The 24,447-nt window shown below is 44.8% G+C and overlaps 1 protein-coding gene across 4 annotated transcripts; it reads left to right on the top strand.

The window, feature by feature from the left end:
* The first annotated feature begins 11,669 nt into the window (after positions 1–11,669).
* On the top strand, positions 11,670–24,447 carry LOC115392440 (dual specificity tyrosine-phosphorylation-regulated kinase 4-like). Of its 4 annotated transcripts, XM_030097053.1 has the most exons (15): positions 11,692–11,720; positions 11,806–11,854; positions 16,229–16,312; positions 17,696–17,848; positions 17,968–18,118; positions 18,327–18,490; positions 19,739–19,875; positions 20,410–20,550; positions 21,313–21,451; positions 21,647–21,728; positions 21,814–21,986; positions 23,029–23,089; positions 23,292–23,421; positions 23,758–23,915; positions 24,113–24,446. In XM_030097053.1, exons 5-15 carry the CDS (start codon positions 18,001–18,003, stop codon positions 24,388–24,390), a joined length of 1,581 nt encoding a protein of 526 aa, XP_029952913.1. In that variant the 5' UTR covers positions 11,692–11,720; positions 11,806–11,854; positions 16,229–16,312; positions 17,696–17,848; positions 17,968–18,000; the 3' UTR covers positions 24,391–24,446. The 4 variants fall into 4 exon arrangements, with proteins under 4 accessions (XP_029952911.1, XP_029952910.1, XP_029952913.1 ...); XM_030097051.1 differs by having other exon boundaries at positions 11,670–11,854; positions 24,116–24,447; XM_030097050.1 differs by having other exon boundaries at positions 11,670–11,854; positions 24,113–24,447.

Below are 24,447 nucleotides of genomic sequence, written 5' to 3'. Positions count from 1 at the left end.
AAAAAAGGGGGAAACAAAGTATCGATATCGACTATACTTGTAAATGTCCCTTTTCCTATAATAATGACTCTGGACAATGAACAACTTTATTTCGAAATGAAATTATTCATTAATTCTTCCTCATAGGCTTAACTTTTATTTGGATAATAACATAGTTTAAAAATGTTTTCACTGATCATATTGTTTAGGTGCTGAAGTTCGATGTAAAGACAAACGAAGTTGAACGGTCTGAGTCGGGGTGTCGTATTTGCGCTCCTGACGCACAGTGTGTGGAAAACGTATATCCCAGCGGGTGGTCGTGCCCGCCATTGTCCTCGAGCTCAACGCGCGCGCACGTGAGCACCTGCGTGAAAGCGGCATAAAAAAAAGGGACAATCTGATCGCCAGTGAGCACCGAGTGCGGTGCGTAAAACTGCCACTGCGTTTTGGATAAGCCGCTGGTGGCGGTGACGCACCGCGTCTCCAAGGCGGGATCCGGACAACTCACCGGCTATCGGGCATGTAGCGCCTCCACCTCTTCTTCAAACCCGCTTTGTTGATTGTTTTTTCCACCATGAGCGCACCTGGCAAGTCTTCAGAGAAAAGGTCAGTGTTGCACTATTTTAGAAAGTTTGCGCATATTTTACGCCCAATAGCCGCGCGTTTCCCTGAGCGGTGAAAGGATAACTCGATCGAAAGGATATCTCGATGAAGCACGCTTATTAAATTACAAAAAAAAAAAAAGTTTATATTGGTTCATATTTTGATGAACAATTTTGGATATAAATATAAGTAAGGCACATCATGCATCCAGATAGATAGATAGGTCACTGTTTTATTTGTAAACGACCAAATCGTACACCCTGAAAGACAAGTTTTTAAAATCATTAGTCTAAAGATGCTCACTATACCAATAGGACTTTGAATTCCTCTTTTTTTTTTTTTTTTTTTTTTTTTTTTTTTGCCATTCTATTAAAAGTGAGCAATTTCATAATTCTCACGTTAATAAGCTAAAACGTATCCAAAACTCTATTGGTGTAGTTATTAATTGGGAATTATGCCATAATTTTAGCATCTGGAACAATGAAAATAGTTGTGTAAAGCCTCTAAACTTAGAGTTTGACATTCCAACATTGGATGCATATTTACTAAACCAGACGTGAGTTCCCTCTGGAGTTTCAGAACCTGCTGTATCAGACTTATTACCTGTACACAACAGGACCAACAGGACAAGATAGATGTATTTATCTGAATAAGAAAATAAAGAAGTGCCCAGAAGGTGTCAGTATAGTTAATGTAAAAAGGCTGCGGTGGAGAACTCACCATCTTTCAGCTGTGACTATAAGTAAGAGCAGCTCAGAAGATGAAGGTTATGTAAGAGTTATGTTGATGATGTGAGTCATGGGTTAGTCAGAGTCAAGGGCGACACAGATGAAGTTAGTGCTTTCTTTTTGTTCGAGTGATTTATTTTTGAGCAATGAATCAAAATCAACACTCTCCTTCCTGGTATGCCTTAGGTGAATAATGATTTATGATTTTTCATTTATACAGAATCGGCTCCAAAAATAAGCTGGATAAGCTGTTGAAGGAGAGGAAATGCACCTTTCCACTACTGATCAAGGTAAGGACACAGCGGTTTCTGTCTTATGAAAGTCCCACTTGTCATTTTTCAAATAGTTTAAGGTCTTGAATGAGCTCGACAGACAGCGCCGTATATCATCCTAAGTTACGGTGACTTCCGAGATGTTGCGGGGTGAAGGTAGTCCAAGCAACCGAACACCCAGTGCTCATCTGGAGACCGATAAATAAATGTTATTTGGGTGGTAGTGTGCACTCAGCAGAGCTGATTTATTAGGGAACATGCTCTGCTCTGGGATGTTCTTGGCCTGTGCAGCTGAAACATCTGAGAGAGGCGCACCACTGCACCCAACCCCGGAGCACTATAAGGCCACATGCTGTACTGTGGGTGTTCTGCTCTGACGCCGTGTAGGTTAACTCCATCGTCCCCTCGTCCTGGAAAGTACCCCATCTTTCCGCCCTGCCCTACAAGGACACGTTCATGCGGCAGTGGACGCCCAGCGCCGAGGGGATTAGCGAGTTTGAAATCCTCTCAGACCTCCCTCACCGAGCTCCTGCAGGACCATTTCCCACTTAGGGTTGATTACAGTTCCGAACCTCGCCGCTCGTGTTGGTGGACAAACCGGTAGAGCTGGCACGAGTAAATCCCTTTGATGTGAAAGGCTGTGCACGAGGACAATGCCCACTGTCATCTCAGTCCAAAGCTCCCTGCACTCAATATTCATTTAGTCTCTATTTATACAGTGGAGATGGTTGATGAAGAAACAATGAATATGGAGGGAGAACAGTGCAGATAACACGTGCACATGAAGACAGGCGTGCTGGATTGAGATGATAGAAATTAAAAGAGTGTTTCCGTCCACGTGAGCTCGTTTGTGTGCATGACTGAGGAAGAAGGGAATTTTGTAACCTGTAGAGGAATATGTGATAATACAGGACAAAGTCATTTCAAATGAAACACTTCAAACAAGCTCAGTTTTACAAAGACCTGCACTCTGTCTACTCCATGGGCCAGAGAATGTCCAGCGAACATAAATCCATCATGCATGTAATACCAAATACTCCTGAAACTATTGTTTGGTAGAAAAAAAATACAAAGACATATGCAGGATTTAGAGATTTAACAAACAGTAAATCTTGGATGTTCATGTCCAATCATGTATGTCCCAATAACTGCTTTCACTCTTTTCTGATCCAGGTTTATCAACTGTTTGCTTTGTTGTTTTATTTTTTAAAATCAGGTGAATCCTCAAGTTCCTTTTAGCAGAATTTCAGAAGTTGGCGTCTTTATCATTTTCAGTCATTTTTTTCCCTCCTTGACTTCTGGCAGTTTTCCACCAGGTGTAATGTAGTGAAGTGAACCGTCTGTTCTCAACACGATGAAGCCCAGCAGAGCTCCATCTAAACGGCCAGATATGTTGACGAGCACAACATGAGTTCACAGCAGACAAAAACATGCTGCAGCCACAATAACTTTTTCTATCGATGTGCAACTCTTCTGGAGATGAAACATCAATATTCAGCAGAATCGGGTTCAGTTTAAAGCTCGGCCCTCTTCAGCCGTCCCTGGCTGTAATGTTGGCCCCTAGCAAAACCTTTGAACATCAGCGAGCCGTTGCATCGAGGCAACGTCTGAAGCTGCTGCGAGCGAGGTCGGCGCTCACGGCGTCGCCTCCAAAGATTCTCTCAGTTTCTAAGTGAGGATTTCATCGGAAAGCATTTGCGTCATTTGAAAACACGGACGTAAGCAGCTGCTCCCGGCAGACACACCATACCTCTCAAAGATGTGAAGCTCCCTCAGACTGCAGCAAGCTGTGCCTTTTCATGTTTGTGCTTCTTACATAACGTGACTCACTGCTGAAGTCCACATTCGTCATCTACACTTTATTTTTATATCGGGCAATGTTTTCAAATCCATCATATGGAGGCAATGCGCACACACACATATATACACTGGTGTGTTGTGTTTTTGTGCTTTTCACATACATTGCACTGACTCTCATTTATTTTCTGCAGACTGACTAAACTCTTTGAACTTAGATTTTACTCAATGGGATTTAGATTTTCGTCACCGCTTAAAAATTCTACGATCTTTAAATCCTTTCACTTTTTGTTATCGTGAATATTCTCTAAACACATCTTGGATAAAGTGGATTGTACTTTATTGCTCTACTGTATTTTTAGGATGTTGGGGGGTGTTTTTTAAAGCAGTTTCTAAGCAGTAATCTTAATGTACTGGATAGTTGGATTTTTTTATCTGCATCCGTTTCGAGTTGGTTAGCAACAAAGGCAGTGTGAATAATCAGTTCAACTATTTATAGCTGTGCAGTTCTTTCCAGTAACGGTATAGTTTCTTATGTTTTCAGAAAACTCATTTAGTTATACAACTGGAGCCATTACACTGTCATTTCTTGTTTAATTATTCATTCATTTGTTCATTTTTGACTTGATCCAAAAACCGATTAATGGTTTTGTTTCAAAAAAATTTGCAATTGTTAGTGTATTATTAATGAACAATCTTCTGTGAAGCAAAAGAGTGCGTGACTGCCATCCCATTAAAAAAAAAAAAAAACACACACACACACACACACACACACACACACACACACACACACACACACACACACACACACAGTTTGACCTGCTTCAGTGTGCCGTTTAGCAGGGCTCAGCGCTGCACCTGGCCCGGCGGTCACCCCTGTGACGCCCTATTATTCAGATGAACTCTGCCCCTGATAGGGTTTCTCTTCGCTGCTTTGTGCCCCGTTGACACCGGACCCGCTGAATTAAAGCCGGCCATTTAGAAAGAGCGCTCACCTCTGCTGAATTACAGGCCGATATCAGTGTCACCGAGCGCAGCGTTCACACTGCCACTGCACGACCCCCAATGTCTAGTAACTCTTTTCAGTCGCCCATCTTGGTGTGTTTCGTGTTTTCTGTTCTGTGTTCAGTCTGAGTCGTGCCCATATTGATCAAACTCTCACGAGCGTGTGTGTGTGTGCCAACTGAGATGCCTGTTGCTTCCATACAGAGCCGTCACATGGCCCGCTGCTTGTCAACATGTGAATCTCCGTGTTCTGCTGGCACTAAAATAGTCGCACACATAGCAGCATCCTCGGCGCTGTGGCTGGCTGTCATCCCTCCCACCGGTCCTCGCAGGACACCGCGAGCGTGAGCGGCGTCGGGCCTCGAGCCGTGTTACTGTGTCACAGCTGCAGGCGGGAGCGCCGCCGTTACCCCAGAGAGGACAGCTGGACAGAAACGCTACTCCAGCCTGATAAACATTAATTGAATCTACAAGGAATGCTGGGTAAACAACCACCCAGGGAGCTTAGTTAATGAGTGGCTGGCTGGGTTGCATGAAATGTCTGTTTCCCTTTAACAGTGAGTCACGCAGCACAGAGCTGCGGGGTATGCCAGCGTCCTCCCCCAGCGCTCCCTCTCAGTCCATCTCCATCGGCTCAGGAGCAACGTTGTATAATCTGGTTTCATCTAAAATATACACCCTCAATTCAGAAAAACAGGATGTAAATAAAAACAGGATGGGAGGTTTTGCAAATCCCACAATTCTTCGTTTTGTTTAAAACTGAACAGAATACATGTTTACAGAATGGCATAATACCTTTTTCATGAAAAATATGATCTAATTTTGAACAGCAGGACGACAGGTCAGAAAAGCTGGAAGATAACAAGAACAAGTATAATTAACCGACATAAAAACTCTCTTAGAAACAAAGATCAGCGCGAGCTCATCAATTTGCAGAAACTAATTGCTATTTGAAAATTATGAAAACAACTTCAGAACATCAAATTCTACAGACTTTTGAAGATCCCATTATCTATAGTACATAATATCATCAAGCAATGAAGAGACTGGAGAAATCTTTGCGCTAAACAGGAAAAGGACCAAGATCAGTGTTTCATGCTCAAGTGTGTGAAACCACTGCATGAACTCGGGAACATTTCAAGCTTAACCTTTTGACCAATGTAATATTTTTAAGTCGCAGGATAAAAAGGAAAACCAACCTGCCTGTCAGTCATGACTCATTATGCCCTTTTTAATTGTAATTTTAAGGGGATTATTTGATCAATTTTCAGCTGAAATACTTACGTAGAATTATTGGTTTTTAAAAGTTAAATAGCTCCATGTGTAAAAGGCACAAAATCATTCTTGTTCTAGACCTTGCAACTTACTTCATTAAAGTAATACCTTAATACAGTCGTCTATTATTAGCAGTGGTAGCAGTAGTCGTAAGGCTTACAGTTGCATCATATCTGATCATGTTAATCAGGCTTAACCTCTGAATCACCTGTACTGGTCTCACAGGCCGCCATGTGTCAGTGTGTAGCTGTGGAGCAACAGCAGCCCAGTTTACTCAACGACACCAGAGTCTTTAAGATGTAGGACAGAATTTCCTTCACAGACTCCATCCTCTGTTTTTCAAGACGCCCCGTGAAACTCTAGAGCCTCTTCTTGTACTTGGCACCCGAAGCCAACAAGAGCTTCAGTCCCCATTGTCCACATCTGCCAGGCATGTCACCCGATTAAATCCTGTAATTTGCGCTAATTGTTACAATTTGAAAGCGGCGTATTGTCAGTCTGAGTCCAGCTCCGGCACGGGGTCTTTTGTGTCCGGGTGCTGACAAAAGCGTATCGCGGCGCAAAGTTTGTTGTGGAAGGTGACAGAAGAGTTAGTGCCCCGGGGTGAAAAGAGGGCTGACAACTCTCGTCTTACCTGTGGCGACACACCCCTCCCCTGCCTGCCCGTCACCCCCGTGGGTCCAAGGAGACGGGATGCAAACCTCAGCTTCACAAGCACAGAGGGTTTGCAACTCAGGTTTACGACTCAGTCTTGTTTTGTGTATATCAGGATGCAAAACTGCAGCATTCACACCTCCAGAAATTGACCACATTTAGCTGCTCACACACCAGAGTTTGCTATAATTGTGAGAACTCTGAAGCAATGATGAACCAGTTATACATGTATCAGGTACTACTTTTGGAGAAATCTATGAAAAAAACGCATTGTTCTCCACTATCATGTTGAAAGCAACACGTCTTGGAGCCCAACATGAACCAGAGCCTGCAGCTAAAGCATGAGTGAGGGTTATCACCCTTGTTTATTTGGATTTTAAAGTCCATTCACTCGATGCGGTTCGTCTGCAGCTTTAATCACTGGGAGATTTAGATGCATGTCATCCCCCGCTGCAATAAATATCCAGCCGGAGACGAAGCGCGTTGACTGGAGGAGGCTCGGCCCGTCTCAGGCCTCCTGGTGTATTTTAGCAATGAGAGGAAGTTTCAAGAAATACATAGAAATCAGAACTGATAGGTATATATAAAAATGGAATATGAAACAGGGTGATTTCCTTGGTGTTGCTGGGAGATTTTAGTTTACGGGGGGCAACACTGGAGCCGTTTGCGGACAAGGTGTTTTGGCCCCGGAGCTGCCAGAGATGCCAGGCCATCATCACTCACGTCGGCCGGACTGCACGAGCACGTCCACTCCATCCTCAGGTTCTCAGAGCTGGCAGGGCAGAGTCTGGGGCATTCAGGTCAACACCCACACCACATATGATAGGGCCTGAAGCCTGCTGCCCCGCAGGAATATTTAGCGCCGCAGGCCCACCACACACATTTTGATAATGCAGATTAGTTGTGAGACAATCACGCTCCCGTGCATCGCACCTGACTCAGGTGTCTCATGAGCAAGCAGGCCGATGAATTCTGTCTGATCAGCTCTTTTTGAAATGACAGCGACGCTCTCAGTGGCGAGCAGAGCCAGACTTCAGGCCCCGGGTCAGGTCTCACTCCTTGGATGGGACGCAGCAGATCTTAGATGAAAGAATGATTAATGAGGTAAGATTTATCTCTGCTGCGCTTCACAGGGAAGGACAGCTGTCTGGAAGCTCTGCTCGGAGGTGTTTTAGCAGAGGCTGCATTGGGAGCTGCTGTGAACGCTTCCTTTTCCTGCATGTTTTAATATTTTCACTTTTATTTTTGGATGTGAACTGTAGAGTGCAGAAGAGGGGTGTCATCAGCTGTTCCCGCTCAGGCTGGGCGCCAGTAAACATCTGACAGCATATCTAAGCTACTGCAGGTCTAATACCTTCATGACAGCATTTATTAGAGAGAGCAGTAAAGCAAAATACTGGAGGTACCAGTAAAGAAGAAGTGGAGTTTCTGCTTCCATTGATGGGAAGTGCATTGCTGCTCTGAATCTGCTCTGTCATCAGTGTTGTCTGCTTCACTTTCAGTCAAGTTGCTTTTAAGTTTTCCCAATCGCAGACACTTAATGGCTCAGTCTCCCTTTTCTGGCCAGACTGTGTGGTTCTGTCTTTAAAGGGTTCCTGATTACATTTCTGTTTCCCATTTTATCTTCACTCTATGTGTCTGCGTCGGTTATTTATATTCATTGTGATCAGCTACCGAAAACGTCAGTCAAATCTGAAACACGATCCCTCGACTGAAATGGTTTTACTGGAAATACTGCAGATAAATATCCAGAATCAAGTGTCACCGATATCCTTTCAGCGAGTCTTGGTTTTCGAAAGGTTAGGTGGTAACTCAACAGACTGTTAAAGTCATAACAAAATTAGATAAATTCAAAATTACCAGAAAATAAAGAAAAAAAAATTGAGCTTTGCATTCATACACTGATCCCAGGACTTTGTGGTTTGACTGTCCAAGATTTCCCAGCACACACTTGTAACATAAACTTCTCAGTAAAACACAATGAATAACTGCAAGATCTGGGGAAACAAATATATCCTAGAAACAAGATCATACAACTTACTGAATGACTGGATTTATTTAGATCTTCTAGTCGTACAGCAGTAAAAAAAAATCGAGTGCTGCTCGGTTTCCTAAGTTGCAGTATCTGTCTAGCACACAGAATGCACTCACTGTCTTTCTAATGGTTCTGAAGGACTGTTTTGCAGAAATGCATTTAAGACAAAAGGGTTACGTGCAGTTTTATTTTCGATGCCCAGTATTGATCGGTCTCTTACAGCAATACAGTGGATCGAGTAGTGAGTGGAGAGACGTGAAAAAGAGGGTCCACTAAGTGTTGTCTGACAGCAAGAGGTTTACAGCAGTGTGAAACGGTTTTATAGACCCCAGGAGAATATGAGTCTCCGCTGCTGAGGGTGAGGATTGTTCTCATTCAGGTTTGTGGTGGTTTCATGATTAATAACAAAAATTTTATTTTGTTTATTGTCTGTATTTGGCCTCATAAATCTGGGGATTTATTTTTCCATGTCACGTTTTGGTCCAGTGGAGAAAAGCTATTGTTTTTAATGCCACTGTGATCCAATCATGTCCTGGACAACACCGCAGAGGACGACCTGTGGCCCAATTATGGTCCTTTTAACAGACAGTCTGGGTCTCTGTCTGTAAAAGAAGACAGACAGGCGGCTCCTGATCGAGTCCCAGTGATTATTACAGTCCATGAAATGATGTTATTATAGAGCGCGGGAGGATTAGGTGTCCTCTGTAGGTGGTCTTCATAGTCAGCACGGTTGACACAAATATACAGGAGTAGGTCAGCCTGCATCTCCATAAACCTAACAGCACAAATACACAGAAGCTGTGTTAGGAATATATAAATAACAGGAATGACGACTGCGCTCACAGCGCAGGATGTTGTTCTGGGATGTGACTGATGGCAGCAAACCGTTTAGACCTCGATGGCTCTCTGATATAATCACACGCCCGCTTTCATTACTCTTGTTGGACAAAAGATGATTTAAGGAGTTTGTTTTTCAGCCTCAGCCTCTTCAGTCTGGCAGAGGGAGCCTCTCCTCGTGGCTAATAAGATTTGGCTGGGCCTAACGACTGCTTGTGTCCACAACCACAATCACAATCTCTTACACACACACTCAGACAAGCACAGACTTAATCAAGGAGACAAAACACACCCGCACATGCTCACAATAAAACACCCGGCCCTTGTGAGGCAGAATCACAATAATCAGGCCAAAATCCAGACTTTATCTTGATTGTAATTACTGTCATAGTAACTTCTTATTAGATGTTCGTCCAACGCAGCGACTGCAGCTTGTCCGTGACTCGACATTGCTGTTGCACCATTAAAAGCCTGCTCAGTATTTTAAAATTATCTACATTTCCTCAAGTGGACGCATCTCTGCCCTCCCCTGTATTTCCATTCATAGACAGCTACATGCAAGGCCAATAACCTCTCACCACAAATTCTTTCTCAATTTGCACTTGTTTGCAATCCAATTTCAAGGTCTATTAACAACTAGAATGTAAGTCACAATTAAGCCTATAATCGCCCGTGTGTCTAAACGCACGGGCTTGTGTCAACTTGTGAACTCGACCCATATCTCACACGGTGACATGCTGTCACTGGGAGATCTGCTGCGCATCTAAAAACTGCAGATGCCGCCCGTCCACCTGCCAGCCATGTCAGACTACCCACACTGCTCGCTGCCAAATGGCAGCGGACACTGACACTGTCTGCTTTGGCTGACGGCTCACCTCGCCCCGGTCTGCCCCGTCTGGCACCTGGCGGCGATTAGCCCAAACGGCCCAACAGTATGTAAGGCACCAGGTTACCGTCTGCACCCAGGAGGAAATTCAGCCTTATTTTAAGTCTTATCTGACCTGATGTAGCAATTCCAAACACCTGCTGCTCACTCAATCCTGATGAGTCAGAGGCATGGGAAGGCAGCGCCAGCCTGTCAGATGACACCTGGGCGATAGAATCATTAATTATTGCAAATTAAAAAGCTAAAGACAAGTAGGAAGAGGTGGAATACACAAGCTACTGTAACTGCGTGTTATGTAAGTGTCAAAAGTAGCTGACTGGGCAGTAATGAAATACAGTGCCCTGCGGCTTCTTGCTACCAGAATAGCAACATTTTTCCTGTCACCAAAACATGGTGATTCACAGATTTTATTTTTGGCAGCAGGGTGAAAGTTGTGCGGCCTCTCCCGCCGTGTGAGAGCGGCATGAAAACAACCTTTAAAATATAGTGTGAAACTGTAACCCGCCGAACAACATGACGTTAAATGGACAGACGGTGCTAAATCATCTTTTACTCGCCTCCAGTAAATCATTTGATAATCAGCACTGGGTACAGTCATACACTGAAAAACAAAAAAAGACTGTGGTGTTTGTGACATCCAGTGGAAAGCTCAAACTCAGCCTCTTTCGCTCGCCGCGTCTTGCTGTGGACTCTGCGGTTCTCTGCTGCTGATTGCCGCCGCCGGCAGGAGGCCAGGGGTAGCTTACGGTGAGGTGGGGTAAGCTATTTGTCAGCATCCCACAGGGGTTTGCGGCAGCAGTGAAGCAGGTGGAGAGGGCTAAAAGAGACGGAGGAGCAGAAAACGAGAAGCGGGCGGGGGGATATGACATCCCCGCCGGCTTTGTCTCCAGGATACATTGGCAAGTGAGCAGGGAGAGGGAAGTTGAAGGCGTCTGCCGAGCCACATGGGAGGCCCATTAGAGACGCACCTCCTCCCTGTCTGGCTTCCTCGGCCCCATGAAGAGCCCACCTGGGAGGACAGGATCTGTAGCTACTGTACCCACCCACCCCGCCCCCCTGCACTCCCAGGAGCCGCTTTTTACAGGAAGCTAAGTGCCAGGCCCCTGCCGCGCTGTCTCTGGCTTGGGATGGGTCCCTTGTTGAGCCCCGTCCGTACGTCACTGGCAGCAGCGGAGACAGAGAGCACTCCCTCACCAATAATAGCAGCGGCACAAAGCATCAGCATCCTCTCACTGTCTGTCGGCAGCCTGCCTCTCTATTCTGTCTATATCCCGGAGCACAAATAGTTCGCAGGAAGCCGAAAGGGAAGAAAACGCAGTGGGCATCCAGGTCTCGAAACAACCGGAACGTGACCTTATTTGAATAAATGAGGCGGCGGAGCCACGTCCAGAGTGCAGTGAGGAGCTGTGAAGAGTCACAGGAAGTTCTGCGTTAAGAATTCATGCTGAATTTCAGGATTTGCCCACATCTAAAGAGGCGCATGGAAACTCAGTCATGAGTCATGAAAAGTGAAGATCTGAGTTCAAGGAGTTGCTTGGCTAACGGTTAACAGGAAATGCAGGCCTGGCATCTTCATCACCATCATCACACGTGAGTCTTCGTCCAAGCCGAGTGAGTTACCACCTCCCTTCTCCCCGGAAAAGGTGGAGGTAGGCTTCGGGGTGTGGTCGTGGCAGTATGGGGGACACGTGCTATGTGGGAAGACGGGACCTCACCTGCCTGCTGTGGTGTTAGCCTCCTTCAGGGATGCTGCTGGGGCAGGAACAGGAGGGTCCAACCCGAGGTACGTTCACATCCAACTCAGCCCACAAGTTCTGGACTCAAATTTACTTGTGTTGTCTATTTAGCCACACCCTCGTATGCACACGCTAAATCTCAGTCTTTAATTGTTAGCTTTTATTTATTGAACGGTTTAATATTTTTATTATTCTGTATGTGATGCTTTCTTTCTACTGCCCAGAGCCAGACATACCGTCTGCATTGTTTTGCTCCAGCTGCTCTCATGCGTTATCCAACACATCGTCACCTGGGCGACAAAACGGAACGCACGCCGCATAATGACTGTCTCAGGTGTGATGCGGTGAGGTTTACAGTTACCAAACGGCAGAGAAACTAGACGTTTCATCTTGTTTACAGTCTTGATGCCTGGCAAAGCTCCCAGTATTTTTAGCAGACGGACAGCAAAGGGGTGTCTCAGCTTCTCATCCCAGTGTCTTTTCCAGACATGCTGCAGTGTGGATGCAAAGTCAAGGCTTGGGGAGCATTTGAATCATAAACTCGAGTATAGAGACATTTCTCTAACCTGCCTTCTCCAGGTTGTGATCCAGGATGCAAAAGAGGAATGCCTCCCTCTGCAACCCCTGCCTTTATTAAACGGGCTATTTTTAAAAGGGGCTCTTGCACTTCTAAAAGGGTTGTGTTGCCTGCCTCAGTTTTGTTGTTTCTATGTTGGTTCATTTCACTAAAAGGCCACTCAGCCAGCAAGGGCCAAACCCTCGGCACAGCACGATCCAGAAAGCACATGTGCTACCAGTTCCATGAAAGACTTTAGATCTGTCTCTAAATTTAATTCTGACCATTTTTAATATTTTCTTCGACACAGACGCAGGTGGGAGTAAGGAGAACGGCTGCAGAGAGAAACAAGGAGGACAGAAGCAGCTTCTTCTGCTGCTCCTCCTCACAGCAGAGGCTGATTACTGAAGTAGCCTCTAGTTACATAACAGCTGTTGTGTTATCATATTCATCCTCTTGTACTTGTTGTAGGCTAATCACATGTTTAAAGCAACTTGATTACAGCGAGGATTAGTCACTGGAAAACAAATGTCATCTGAGTATATTTAGTAGAGAAATATGGGGGGGGGGGGTAATGTCATCATGTCTGACCTGTTACTCTGAAGAATAACGTGCATACTGCAGTTATTAAAGAGGATTCTATCAAGGTTAAAATACATTTCTGTCTCCTGGTTTCATAGATATATTTAGATGTTTAATAATTTAGTGGGGGGGGGGTTTCTCTTTATAGGTTAAAAAAATGTATCTGCAACGAAATAGGGAAATGATTGAAAATCAATGTTTTGTTTTTCTCCACCTCCAGGAATATGAACCAATACCTATAAATAAAACATCGACTTTAGCCTGAAGGCTGCAGAAGTGCTCGAGGGTTGCAAACTACACCAAACGCCTGTATATCGCAGTATTATGTAAGATGGTTTCAGCCCACTGAACATCCTTCACAGCGCGCGATGCGCCGTGCAGAAAAACGCAGAAGGATCTCAGGTTGAGAAGCGATTCCAGCGAGTCTGCACGACATCCAACCGAACCGAGTCTTGGAAGTGCGCTCCGGCCGCGTGGCCAAGGAGCGCGCGCGCGTCGGCGTTAAGAGAAAGAAGAAGACGCTCGTTCCTGCAGCGCGTTGGAGAGAGCGCATCAGTCACACGGCGTGTTGTAGGTGGACGGATAAAAAAGAAAAAAACACAAATCTATATCGGGAGAGGCCCAGCTGTCAGCGGCAGGAACCTGAACAGGTGGCAGAGACCCTCAGCAGCAGCTTGCCTCGCGCGCTAATCCCGCTTCTGACGACAGCGCGTTTACCCTCCGTGCGCGTAAAACCGGGCGTCCGCCTCAGGTCTGGGTGATCTAATCACTCATCGGGATTGTCTTCTCGCTGCTCATCATCCAGAGTTGGTCACGAAGTTGGAGTGTGTCTTGTCTCGAGAAGAACCGGATATCATGACTGTTGCTTGGATTTCATAATTCCTCCCGTTTGTTTGGATTGTCGAGACACTGATAACGCAACATGTTGCCAGAAATTAATACCAAGGTGAGACATTGTTATTGGTGGGCTGATGGACTGATTTAAGATCTGTTGTCTACCTGAGTTGGATTATTGTGTGGTTGCTTTACTGGAAATTTACTGACCAGATGATTTTTCTTATGATAGCTTAGAATTGCCTCCTTGTATTATTTAAATATCCCTATAGTCAGTCAGATTATGAGTATTTTCATTTATTAACAGTTTAGTTTTTTAATTATCCAATACCCAGAGACAAAGTATTCATTTTACAACGTCTTGTGCAATGTTGCTGCTGTGAAAACTGGCTTTCACTATGTGGGGTGAATAAAGCCAGATTTTTTTTTTAAAGGATATGTATTAGTTCACCAAAACTGAAGATAGATTCTTCTCTGTACTGTACTTTTACATTAATTTAACTGACTAATGCCTGTAATTCACTCTCACTTTGAAACAATTCACATTTTTACCTTCACAAGTTTTTTGGTTTAAATGCTGAATTTCTCCTCCGCCACCCTCTTTCTGCTGAATGCACGCCAGCCTGTGATGAAAAATCTGATCCATTTCTATTTCAGTCGTTTTTTAGCCTACTTACTTCAGTGTTTGTTGTGCTGACAGATTCTGTAAGTCTATACGTGTTCTGGTGTATTTTTCACACCGTACATGGAAAGTGATATAAATTTAACCCCCTGCTGTTTGGAGATCTTCAGTGAATTCCTCCTTTAGTCCACCTTCTTTGACTGATGAGCTCAGGGTGTGTTGACTGAAACTCATTTTGGTCATACTGATTGATCGGTGATTGCATATTTCCAGTGGACCCATGTGAATGCCGGATAGGCGACAGCACAGGGAGGGCACCGCATTACGGTCTGTTGATGTTTACCCTCAGTAACTTCTGCTTTCCCTGCTGTGCTTTGACCCTCTGACCAAGTGAACCTCTGACCACTGAAGCCAAAGCTGCTCTGGCACAGCTGCCTGGATGACCCACCTGCAGCAAAGACCCCAGATCACATGGACAGAGCTGGAGCTGCCAGCTGCTTTTGTCCCCCCCTTCCCATTTTTTTATTTTCTTTTAAATTACATCAATTTCACTATGTAACAATTATTTTATGTGCATTAGCTTTGTGAAACATACACCTAGATTGCACAGTGGCTGTAAAATTATTTGAGTTTTTTGATTGTGCGCATGTAATAACTACAAAAGTAAAGATTAAAAAGCCTGACTCTTGTCTGGGCAGATGGTGTGGTGTCAGCGGGCTCAGTGTTCATTAGCCAGGCTTACAGCAGACCTTTGCAGGTGATGTTTTAGAGGCCAAACCTGGCATAGTGACCTACATGGCTCCTGCTGTCGCTCACAAACCTCCAGAGATCGGAACGTGACGGCGTCAGCGTACCGGACTCTTGCTGGGCTGCACCCGTTGTCATTGTCTCGCTGGAAAATTGCTTCTTCTTCCCATATGAATGGAGAAGCGTTTTCTCCAGTGTGGGACCTCTGACACGTGAGCAGAGCCGGTCATTGTTAGCTTCATCTCTCCTCTCCAGGCTGGATTAGATCACCTAACTAACCTAATGTTTCTTTGCCATTTATTTCAAGCTTTAAAAATCATGTCTGGAAAGCTGTTTCCCATCTAAAACCTGTGGATAAGAAGCCATTTATCCTTTCCTCACTGCCTCCCTCCCTCCCTCCCTCCACCCCCGTCGGGCAACAGAGCGAATTTAACACAGATCCCCATATGAGGCTAAGCTTTGTTTCACCCATATGGTGTCGCCTATCACAGTCACACGCTCACCCACTGATTATTAAAGCACGTGTAAGCTGGCTTGGTGCTCCACAGAAACGTGCCGAATCCTTTGTGTATCTTTTTTTCTTTTGCAACATCCGGAAATCCTTGGATTTTTGTCATCAGTTCCTTGCATGTAACTCATCCATTCAAATGAATTTCCAGGGCGCACATGCTTGGAGGCACGTGTACCGCCAGGCACATGGGCACGCACACCTGCACACACTAGCAGGTACACAGAGTGCTGGGGAGTGAGCGAGTCGTTGTTGCTGGGTTTTTGCAGAACTGATCTATTTTAGGATCATAGTGCATTATTTTTGCTGGTCTGGTTTCCACCCTGCTCAGCTGCCCCGAGACTGAAGTGACTGGAGAATCCAGGCAGCACGTACGCCACGGGATTGCACTAACCTACTGCATTTGGTGCAAAGGAATTCTCCCATCTGGCTGAAAGATCATGTTATAAAACACTATGGAATATAAAACTAAGTAATACGGCTCATTTCATCCACAGAAGAGAAAAAACATGTTTGATCTATTTATGTTGTGTATTTATTGGATGAATGAATTTCTCTCATTCCTCCCACAGGCATCACGACCGGAGGCTTTCCCTCACCCCCACAGACTCCCATCAGAAGGCTCCCGTATTGGAACTAATCGACCCTGCTCGCAGGTCGGTCTAATCTCTTAACAGCTGCCCACAAATACCTTCGACTGCAACTCCTTTTCCATTTTTTGCATTCAAACTATTGCAGCGCACTTGAATGAATCAATACATGTCTGAAAGCGTCAGTCCTCTTCTTTTTTTTTCTGTGTAATGAGATACACAGGGATTCGTGCTTTTTTTTTTTTTTTGTTTTTTTTTTTAGAAACCAGAGACCTGATTACTCTAACTTAAACTGACTGTGTTGTTTGGATCATTAGGAGAAGCCTTCTGTTTAAAACCGCCTCCTGTTAAACGTCCTCTTACTCCTGTAACTTTAGAAACAATAAGCATGAATGTGCTCGTGCACATATGTGACGCATTACAGATTACCAATAACACAACAGCAGTTACGTGGAGGCATGTAACTGTGTTTACTTCCTTTGCCCGTTGTGGCAGGTGCTTGCAACTATATTTAGCCCTATCTCTATGCGTCATAACCAAGTTGGCAGATCCTGCAGCAGCCTTTAACACGTGAGGGGAAATATATCAACTATTGACCGCAGAAATGGTAAAGCTATTTTTTATGAAATGCTATTAATAATTAATACTTTAGAATATATTATGTTAATGCAGCACAGTGCCGTGTGTGGAGCAGCACTCTGTTAGGGAATCTCGTTTTCTGTGGAGTTGCATCAAAAAAAAAAACTGCAAACGTAGTTTAGATAAGCTTTTTAATTCCCTCATTTTGACAGAACATACTTTTACGAGGCAACTTATGTTCTCCAGGAGACTTGGCGAACGCCTGAGGCCTAATTTTGCCCATCACTGCCAGGATGGAGTCCTGCAATAATGTGACACATGTAATCTTGCTCCCGGAGCAATCAGGGTGGCAGCCAGAGAAAAGCAGGTTACTGCACCTCACCTCCCCCACAAAGCTGCCACAGACAGACCCTGTCAGTACCGAACCTCACGGGGCTCCATCCCCTTTTTACTCTCACCCTGATCAGTAACTCCAGCCGCTGCCTGCTGGAGGTCCCGGTCACCTGAGTCTCCATGGATGGAGAGCATGTAGGGAGACGGTGTAGGGAGATAGCTGCAACACAAACTCACAGGGAAAAATGAATGAAAAGAGTAGCCTGTATCTATAAATCTAAAGGGAATCATAGATTTTTGAATTCACACTTGCTGCTCTGCTCTCGTCCTCTGTACACAAAGTGTTACACAGTGTAGAAAAAGATCTTAAAAGATGTGGAAGTTGGCCAATGTCCTCATGGAATGGCCTAAATATTCTCCCTGGAGTTTCTCTTCATTTTGCAGATTGATAATAAATGAAGACATTTTGGTCACATTTTCTGTATCACTGCTTCCAAATTGTATTTCGTCAGTGAGACATGTCCTCCTCCACTGCAGAAGTTTGGCCCCAGCGTGGGGACTCTGCCTCAGCTGGAGCCGCCGGTGGTCCAGGTGGTGGTGAGCAACGCCAAAAACCAGCACCAGCCGTCTGAAAACATCCTGCCTCAGATTGCCAACAAAGGGATTCAAAACAACTATCAGACGCACTCGGTGAGGCGGTCATGTTCATTAGGCTCCTGTAGAGAGCCGTTCTGCAGAACGCTGTGCAGTCCTGTAGACGACAGCACTGTGAAACAAACATGACGCCGTCTGATTATGCTACTTTACAGGACGAGAGACCGAAGCCCACTCAGCAGTTCACGATGCGCTTCGGTGCAACCATGGATAAAGTGTCCGTCTCCCGCAACAGCAAGATTTTCGGCAACAAGCTGGAGAAGGAGAAAGCGTACGAGGGACAGCGGTTACCCATGTCTCCACTGGGTACGTGATCGGGAACCACAACACTCACTCACAACAATCACTGAGGCGCTACGCCTGCTGTGGGCGTTCCACTGCAAACACGTAACTCTGTAAAACATTTAGACTCTCCTGCTGGATGGAAATAGCGTGCTGGCATGGGAAGGCGATCGGAGGTGTTATCAGCAGAGTGAGTCACTGTTTTCCTCCTCCGTCTTTCTGAATGCTGTAGACGCGCTGAAGAACTTCCAGGAGCGGCTGACGGAGTACGAACAGGAGGAGATCATGGACTACGCCGAGACCTGGTTCCTGGGTCTGGGCTCTCAGAAGATCGAGGGCGCCCAGGGAGCGCCGCAGAACTCTGGATACGACGACGAGCACGGGAGCTACATCAGGGTAACGAACGGCCAGATAACTTCAAGTTCTACCTCAGTGGGCCTCAAATACAACTCCAAGCAATATTTAATAATTTAATTCACTTCCAGGTCACTGAAAGTTTCAGTTCATACTGGAAATATATCAAAGAACTTTGTAGAAACCAGCAAATAGTCTGATAAAAAGAAAATATGTTCAGTTTGTCTTGTATTAACCCAGTGTATTGTTATTATTCCATTTATGCAATCAGGCATTGATTGCACATCACAAAATGTCTTCAGCCAAATATTGTGTTAAAGCACCAATATTCACCTCAATGGTTTATTTAGTGTTTGAGGGGGTTATATTCTTGGAAAATTTCAAAACTTCAGTCAGCCCAATGTTCCGAAGCATGTCAATTCAGTGACATTTTTCTGAAGCCGATTCAAAATTCATAAATGTAATTTTTCACATGTTATTGGCTCGCTGCTCAACTTCACGCCTGAAGGATTTCACCTCTTTGGGGGGACAAAAAAAAAAAAAAAAGCTCTTATCATTGGTAACCTGTTGCCAATTGGTTAGAAAAATACTGCAGCAGCTCTCTCTAATGCACTGCTGCCGAACTCATAGGTTGATGTTTTTCATGAAACGGTGAAATGTCCTCGCATTTAATATCACACACAGCACTTTCAGCAAATAGAAGTGGCATTTAAGTGGCCCTGCGAGACGCTCATGCATGAGTGCTTGTTTATGTATGAGCGAAGCTAAACTGCACACGGCCAGATGCCTTCGGATGACCCTAATCCAGCGGCTTCGGGCACCGAGTCCGTTTGACTGACGGCATTGTTTAATACTGTTTACAATAAGGCGCAGCCAGGTCACAACAGCCTTGACTGTTCTGTAGAAATCAGGCGGCTGACAGGCAGCTGTGTGTCAATAGACGATATGTAATGAATGGGCCGTTCAAGGCTGAGTGACTGAGCATTGTTCAGTTCCTTCCATGTCTACTGAAGCTCAACTCACTCAGCTGCTTTGACTGACAGACACAGCAAAGCCTGAGAACAGTTAATACTGTCCCCGCGCCGTGCAGGACCCCAAAACCAGAATGCTTCAGAATAAATGTCGTTTTAACTGCATGTTTTATTAATAGCTGCGGTAGAGTTATGACCGCTGTTGAATAATTCACATGGATGAATGTGGATGTTAGCGCGGTCTATTTTTATTGTGAGTGCGCACATACATTACATAATGCAGTGAAATGTGATATTAACGGCCCTCTTGTGCTCGTAGGTGCTGCACGACCACATCGCCTACAGGTTTGAGGTGCTCGAAGTGATCGGCAAAGGCTCCTTCGGTCAGGTCCTGAAGTGTCTCGACCACAAGAACAACGAGCTGGTGGCCATAAAGATGATACGCAACAAAAAAAGGTACAAAAACAGACATTTTGGTACGGAGCTTCACTCGTTAAAGAAATTTCCTTCAACTCACTTAAGCCAGAACCACTCAGAAAAAAAATTCTTCCACAACTGAGAAATCAAGACTCAAGGAGTCGGCATCTGCCATTCATTTGAGATCGGTTGTAAGTTTTTTTTTTTTTTTCTTTCCTCCCGCATGCTCGCGCAGCGATCACTTTACGATTTAGGACTCTGCCAAATCTGGACCTGATTTAGCAGGATAGAAGTCAGCACCTCGTGGTTTTATCTTACCTGTCCCTCCCGGCGCCCGCCATCACAGCGGCCGCAAACGCTCCAGTCCCGCAGGACGGATGCTGGAGTCTCACCGCTGCTTCAATAATGCAGAAAACAAAATGAGTGCAAACAGCCCGAGATGAACTCTCTTTGGGTCAGATGGCTATCTTAGCTCTGATTCCTGCCGGGAGGGAGTGGATCACATTTAGTTGTTGAGGGAAGAAAAAAAAACCTAGATGTCCTAATATGTAACAACTGTGAATCTGTCTGTAGGTTCCATCACCAAGCTCTGGTAGAGCTGAAGATCTTGGACGTAATAAAGAGGAAAGATAAAGACAACCTGCACAACGTCATCCACATGAAGGAGTACTTCTACTTCCGAAATCACCTTTGCATCTCCTTTGAGCTCCTCGGGTTAGTGCCTCCCTCACATCCCTCCCGCCAGGCCTCAGAGTTCATTATGGCTGAAGGAGGTTGAGGCAGGCCGCCTCTGACTGCTACAGGAGCGGGGTGTGAACTCCGTATTGTTTATCAGAAGCACTTCTCATTTGATTCTCTTCATTACTTTTACATAGCTGGAGTCAGTCGGGATTTAAGTGATTACCTGTGTAGCCTAAGCCATGTGAGGTTAGCGTGGATCACCTCTGAAATCTCTCCGAGGGGAGATAGTTTTGTGTATCACTCCGACTGAATGACCTTTACAGGACGTCTTGGACTGGCACCTTGTCTAACATTACTGTCACCGAATCCTTTAGTTAAGGCCTTGATTAGGGCCCTATCTCTTACCCCTTCTTGCTCCATGGTGTGAAGGATCCAGTTACACAGTCTAAAGCAGTTCATACTTAGCACAAGGAGCAAGAAATAGCAGGAGGGATATCCTTTATCTACTGTATCTTTCTGCCTCTGAATGTGACCACAAAGAGCACATAGATTATTTCTAAGTACGTGCTTGACAGTTGCTGGTGTTGAGTGACACCGAACTTAGCGGCCTTCTTTTCTCAGAGCGTTTATTTGAGGATTATGAAGACGCTATTATGAGCCGCATCTTTTTATAAGCCGGTTTGTGTTGAGCTCCGAAGACTGTGTTGGTTCAGCATGAATACAGAGAGCAAACAGGTCAAAGGAAAGGAAAGGAAAGCATTCTGAGCTCTGAATTGTTGTTTTTTTCCTCTACAGGGTGAACTTGTACGAGCTGATCAAAAAAAACAACTTCCAGGGTTTCAGCATCGCTCTCATCCGCCGCTTCGCTCATGCACTTCTCAGGTGTTTGCAGATGCTTCACAGGGAGAAGATAATCCACTGCGACCTCAAACCGGTACTGACCTCCACCGTATAACCTCCAAATTATGACACTTCAGTCTGGTTAACTCATCAATAGTTGATATTGACACAGAGTTTTGCATTGAACCAGTGTACTGGTTGCACTAATGTGAGTGGTGCTCCATCTTGTGGAGCATTCGAGAATTGCATCAAAGCGCCAGTGTTTGAAAGTATTTCCATCTCTGATCAGGAGAACATCCTTCTGTCCCAGAGGGGACCCGGGAACATAAAGGTGGTGGACTTTGGTTCAAGCTGCTATGAACAACAAAGGGGTAAGTACTTTTTTCATATTCACGTTTTTAACTATGTCACACATTTTGAACTGACCTGTTGAGGGTCTTCTGTCATTTCCTGCAGTGTACACCTACATCCAGAGTCGCTTCTACCGCTCCCCAGAGGTCATTCTGGGTCACCCGTACAGCATGGCCATCGACATGTGGAGTCTGGGCTGCATCCTCGCTGAGCTCTACACAGGCTATCCTCTCTTTCCAGGAGAGAGTGAAGTGGAGCAGATCGCCTGCATAATGGAGGTTTGTCATGGAGACACGCGTCAAGGCCTCTGAGTGAAATCCTGTGAAGAAAACATTCTATTCAAGTTCAGAACACCACAAAAATTCAAAGAACCATTCAAAGTTTTCTTTTAATTTTTTTATAGTCATGCATCAGGTTTCAGTTGCAGGTTATCGTAGATTTGAGCCATTTAAGTTTCTTTAGATTGCACCAGGTTTCTTCTGGTGAAAAACCTTAATGAAAACACAAAATACAACCCAATTACTCCTGCAAGTAGTATTTTTAAAGTCTTTCAAAAAAAGTTGCATTCAATGTAATAGCAGAATTATGACTTTGCAATAAAGAACCAAGTTTTCTTAACAAAGGTAGATTTTAAATAACGTTTCACTCATTTAACACATTTTAAACTGAGTCAGTTTAAACAAATGTAGCAGTAAATCAAATGCTTTAACCCAATTCATGCATGCAAACTTTCTTTTCAGTAAATTTTTTACTTGAACTTCAAAATCTTAAAGAAGACTCATTAATCCGTAAATAAATCTAATAATCAACACAATTTGTATTTCCATGAACAAACATTAAACTTAACATCCGCGTATGACGCTGGAATTTCCCAGGTGCTCCTGAATGCACCAAACATTTCTCCGCGCTAAACCGACGGAGAAATTCACTCAAACACCGATTCTTAACGCGGCTCTTACCAGCTGTCTAGCTGCTGGTGTGAAGAACGTTTGCACAGGTTAGCCACACAGAGAGGAACACCTTCTCTGTTTTAAAAACAGTTTGTTTTGGGCTGTCCCCCGCTTTTTGTGCAGGCTAGCTGTAGCACAGGTGTTTCCTCCACATCCAGCCGACTGGGGACATTAACCAGGTGATTAGTTCCACCTGGGCTTTCTCCTCACTGGGGATGGGAGGCGGAGCACCGCTCACAGGCAGTTTGGCAGGAAACTAGTGTCAAATATTAATCTCTTGATTTTCTAAACTATGCTATATTATATGTGCCAAAACATCAAAATACAGTTTATTGGTGGTTGAGAGCTGTGGTTTGATTTTCTCTTGCAGGTTCTTGGAATGCCTCCAAATGATTTTATTCAGTCCGCATCGAGGAGAAGGTTATTCTTTGGTGAGATTTCTTATTCACCTACATTCATGTTTGCTTTAGATTTCTAATTACTTTTTTATAGACTGAACAGCAGCAGACTCCCATGTCATATACCCGCAGCTGTGTTTATTAGAATATTATATTAAATTTAGCTATTCCTGTCCTGAGCAGAGGGGGACATAGTGTCTCTGGATCATAAATCTGTACTGTGATTTGTGTGCAGACTCCAAAGGAAACCCGAGGAACATCACCAACAGCAAGGGGAAGAAACGGAGGCCCAACTCCAAGGAGCTGTCAGCCGCGTTGAAAACAAACGATGCTTTGTTCTTAGATTTCATCAAACGCTGCCTCGCGTAAGTATAATCCACGCTTCTGACTGACTGTTCATAAAATGACATAATCATCTTCATAATCTTGTATTCTTGATTGGTGAAACAAATGACAGCTCAAGGCTAAAACTGATAATCAGTAATGTCTTACATGTAAGATTTCAGCTAAAACTTTTCAAAGAAGCCTCCACTTCACCCACAATGTATTTTTTCATGAGAGTTTCTTTTCTTTTTTTCTTTTCTTTTTTTTTGCTGTAAAGTTTTATAAGTAAAACGTTTGAAAGGAGTAGCTATACTATATACTGAAGTGTCGATATAAACTCTACTGGTCGACTTAAAATGGTTTTTCATGCTTTTCAGCTGGGATCCCACCAAGCGCATGACTCCTGATGAGGGATTACAGCACGAGTGGATCTTAGAAGGGAATTTCAACAAGGTCCGTCCCAGAGCCAGACCCACAGTGAAGAAGACCTCCGACAGTTCGACCAGCACGGACAGACAAGTGAACAGCAAGCCTGGTAAGCGAGGGAAGAAAAAAACAATGCAAATAACTGAAATGCAGCAGAAAGTTGCCTTCTTTAAAGTTCAGTCAGACTTTCTACTCGCCTAAAATTGCCTTGTAACTCGAGTAGTGAGCACTATAACTGTAGATATACCGAAGCCTTTTGTGTTCGCTGCAAGCTGACATTAAATGACCTTTGTTTCCATGGCACGGCAGAGAAGGTCAGCTCAGACAGCAACAGTGACGACAAGCTGCAGAGGGACAGTTCAGCCTCAGACACAAAGATGGACCCCGCTGAGCGTCTGCGGCCCATCGGAGCCTCGGCCGAGGAGGAGGTGCGCGAGAGCGAGGGCAAGCTCTCCGCAGATACCAAGCAGCAGGAGCGCAGCGGAGAGAGGCCCGTTCACATCATCATCAAACCTCAGGAAGAAGCGGGAGCGGAGAGAGACGACAGCCAGGAGCCGTCTCAGTGTTTGCCTCCCATCGTGTAACAGTCGGAGGGAACCGTGCTGCGTTCAGGGCGGTGCAGACGATGAGCGTTCAAACTG

The sequence above is a fragment of the Salarias fasciatus genome, chromosome 7, assembly GCF_902148845.1.
Source record: "Salarias fasciatus chromosome 7, fSalaFa1.1, whole genome shotgun sequence".
In the NCBI taxonomy this organism is placed as follows: Eukaryota; Metazoa; Chordata; class Actinopteri; order Blenniiformes; family Blenniidae; genus Salarias; species Salarias fasciatus.
The sequence above is the reverse complement of the archived record's forward strand: the minus strand, read 5'-3'. Positions and strand labels throughout refer to the sequence as shown.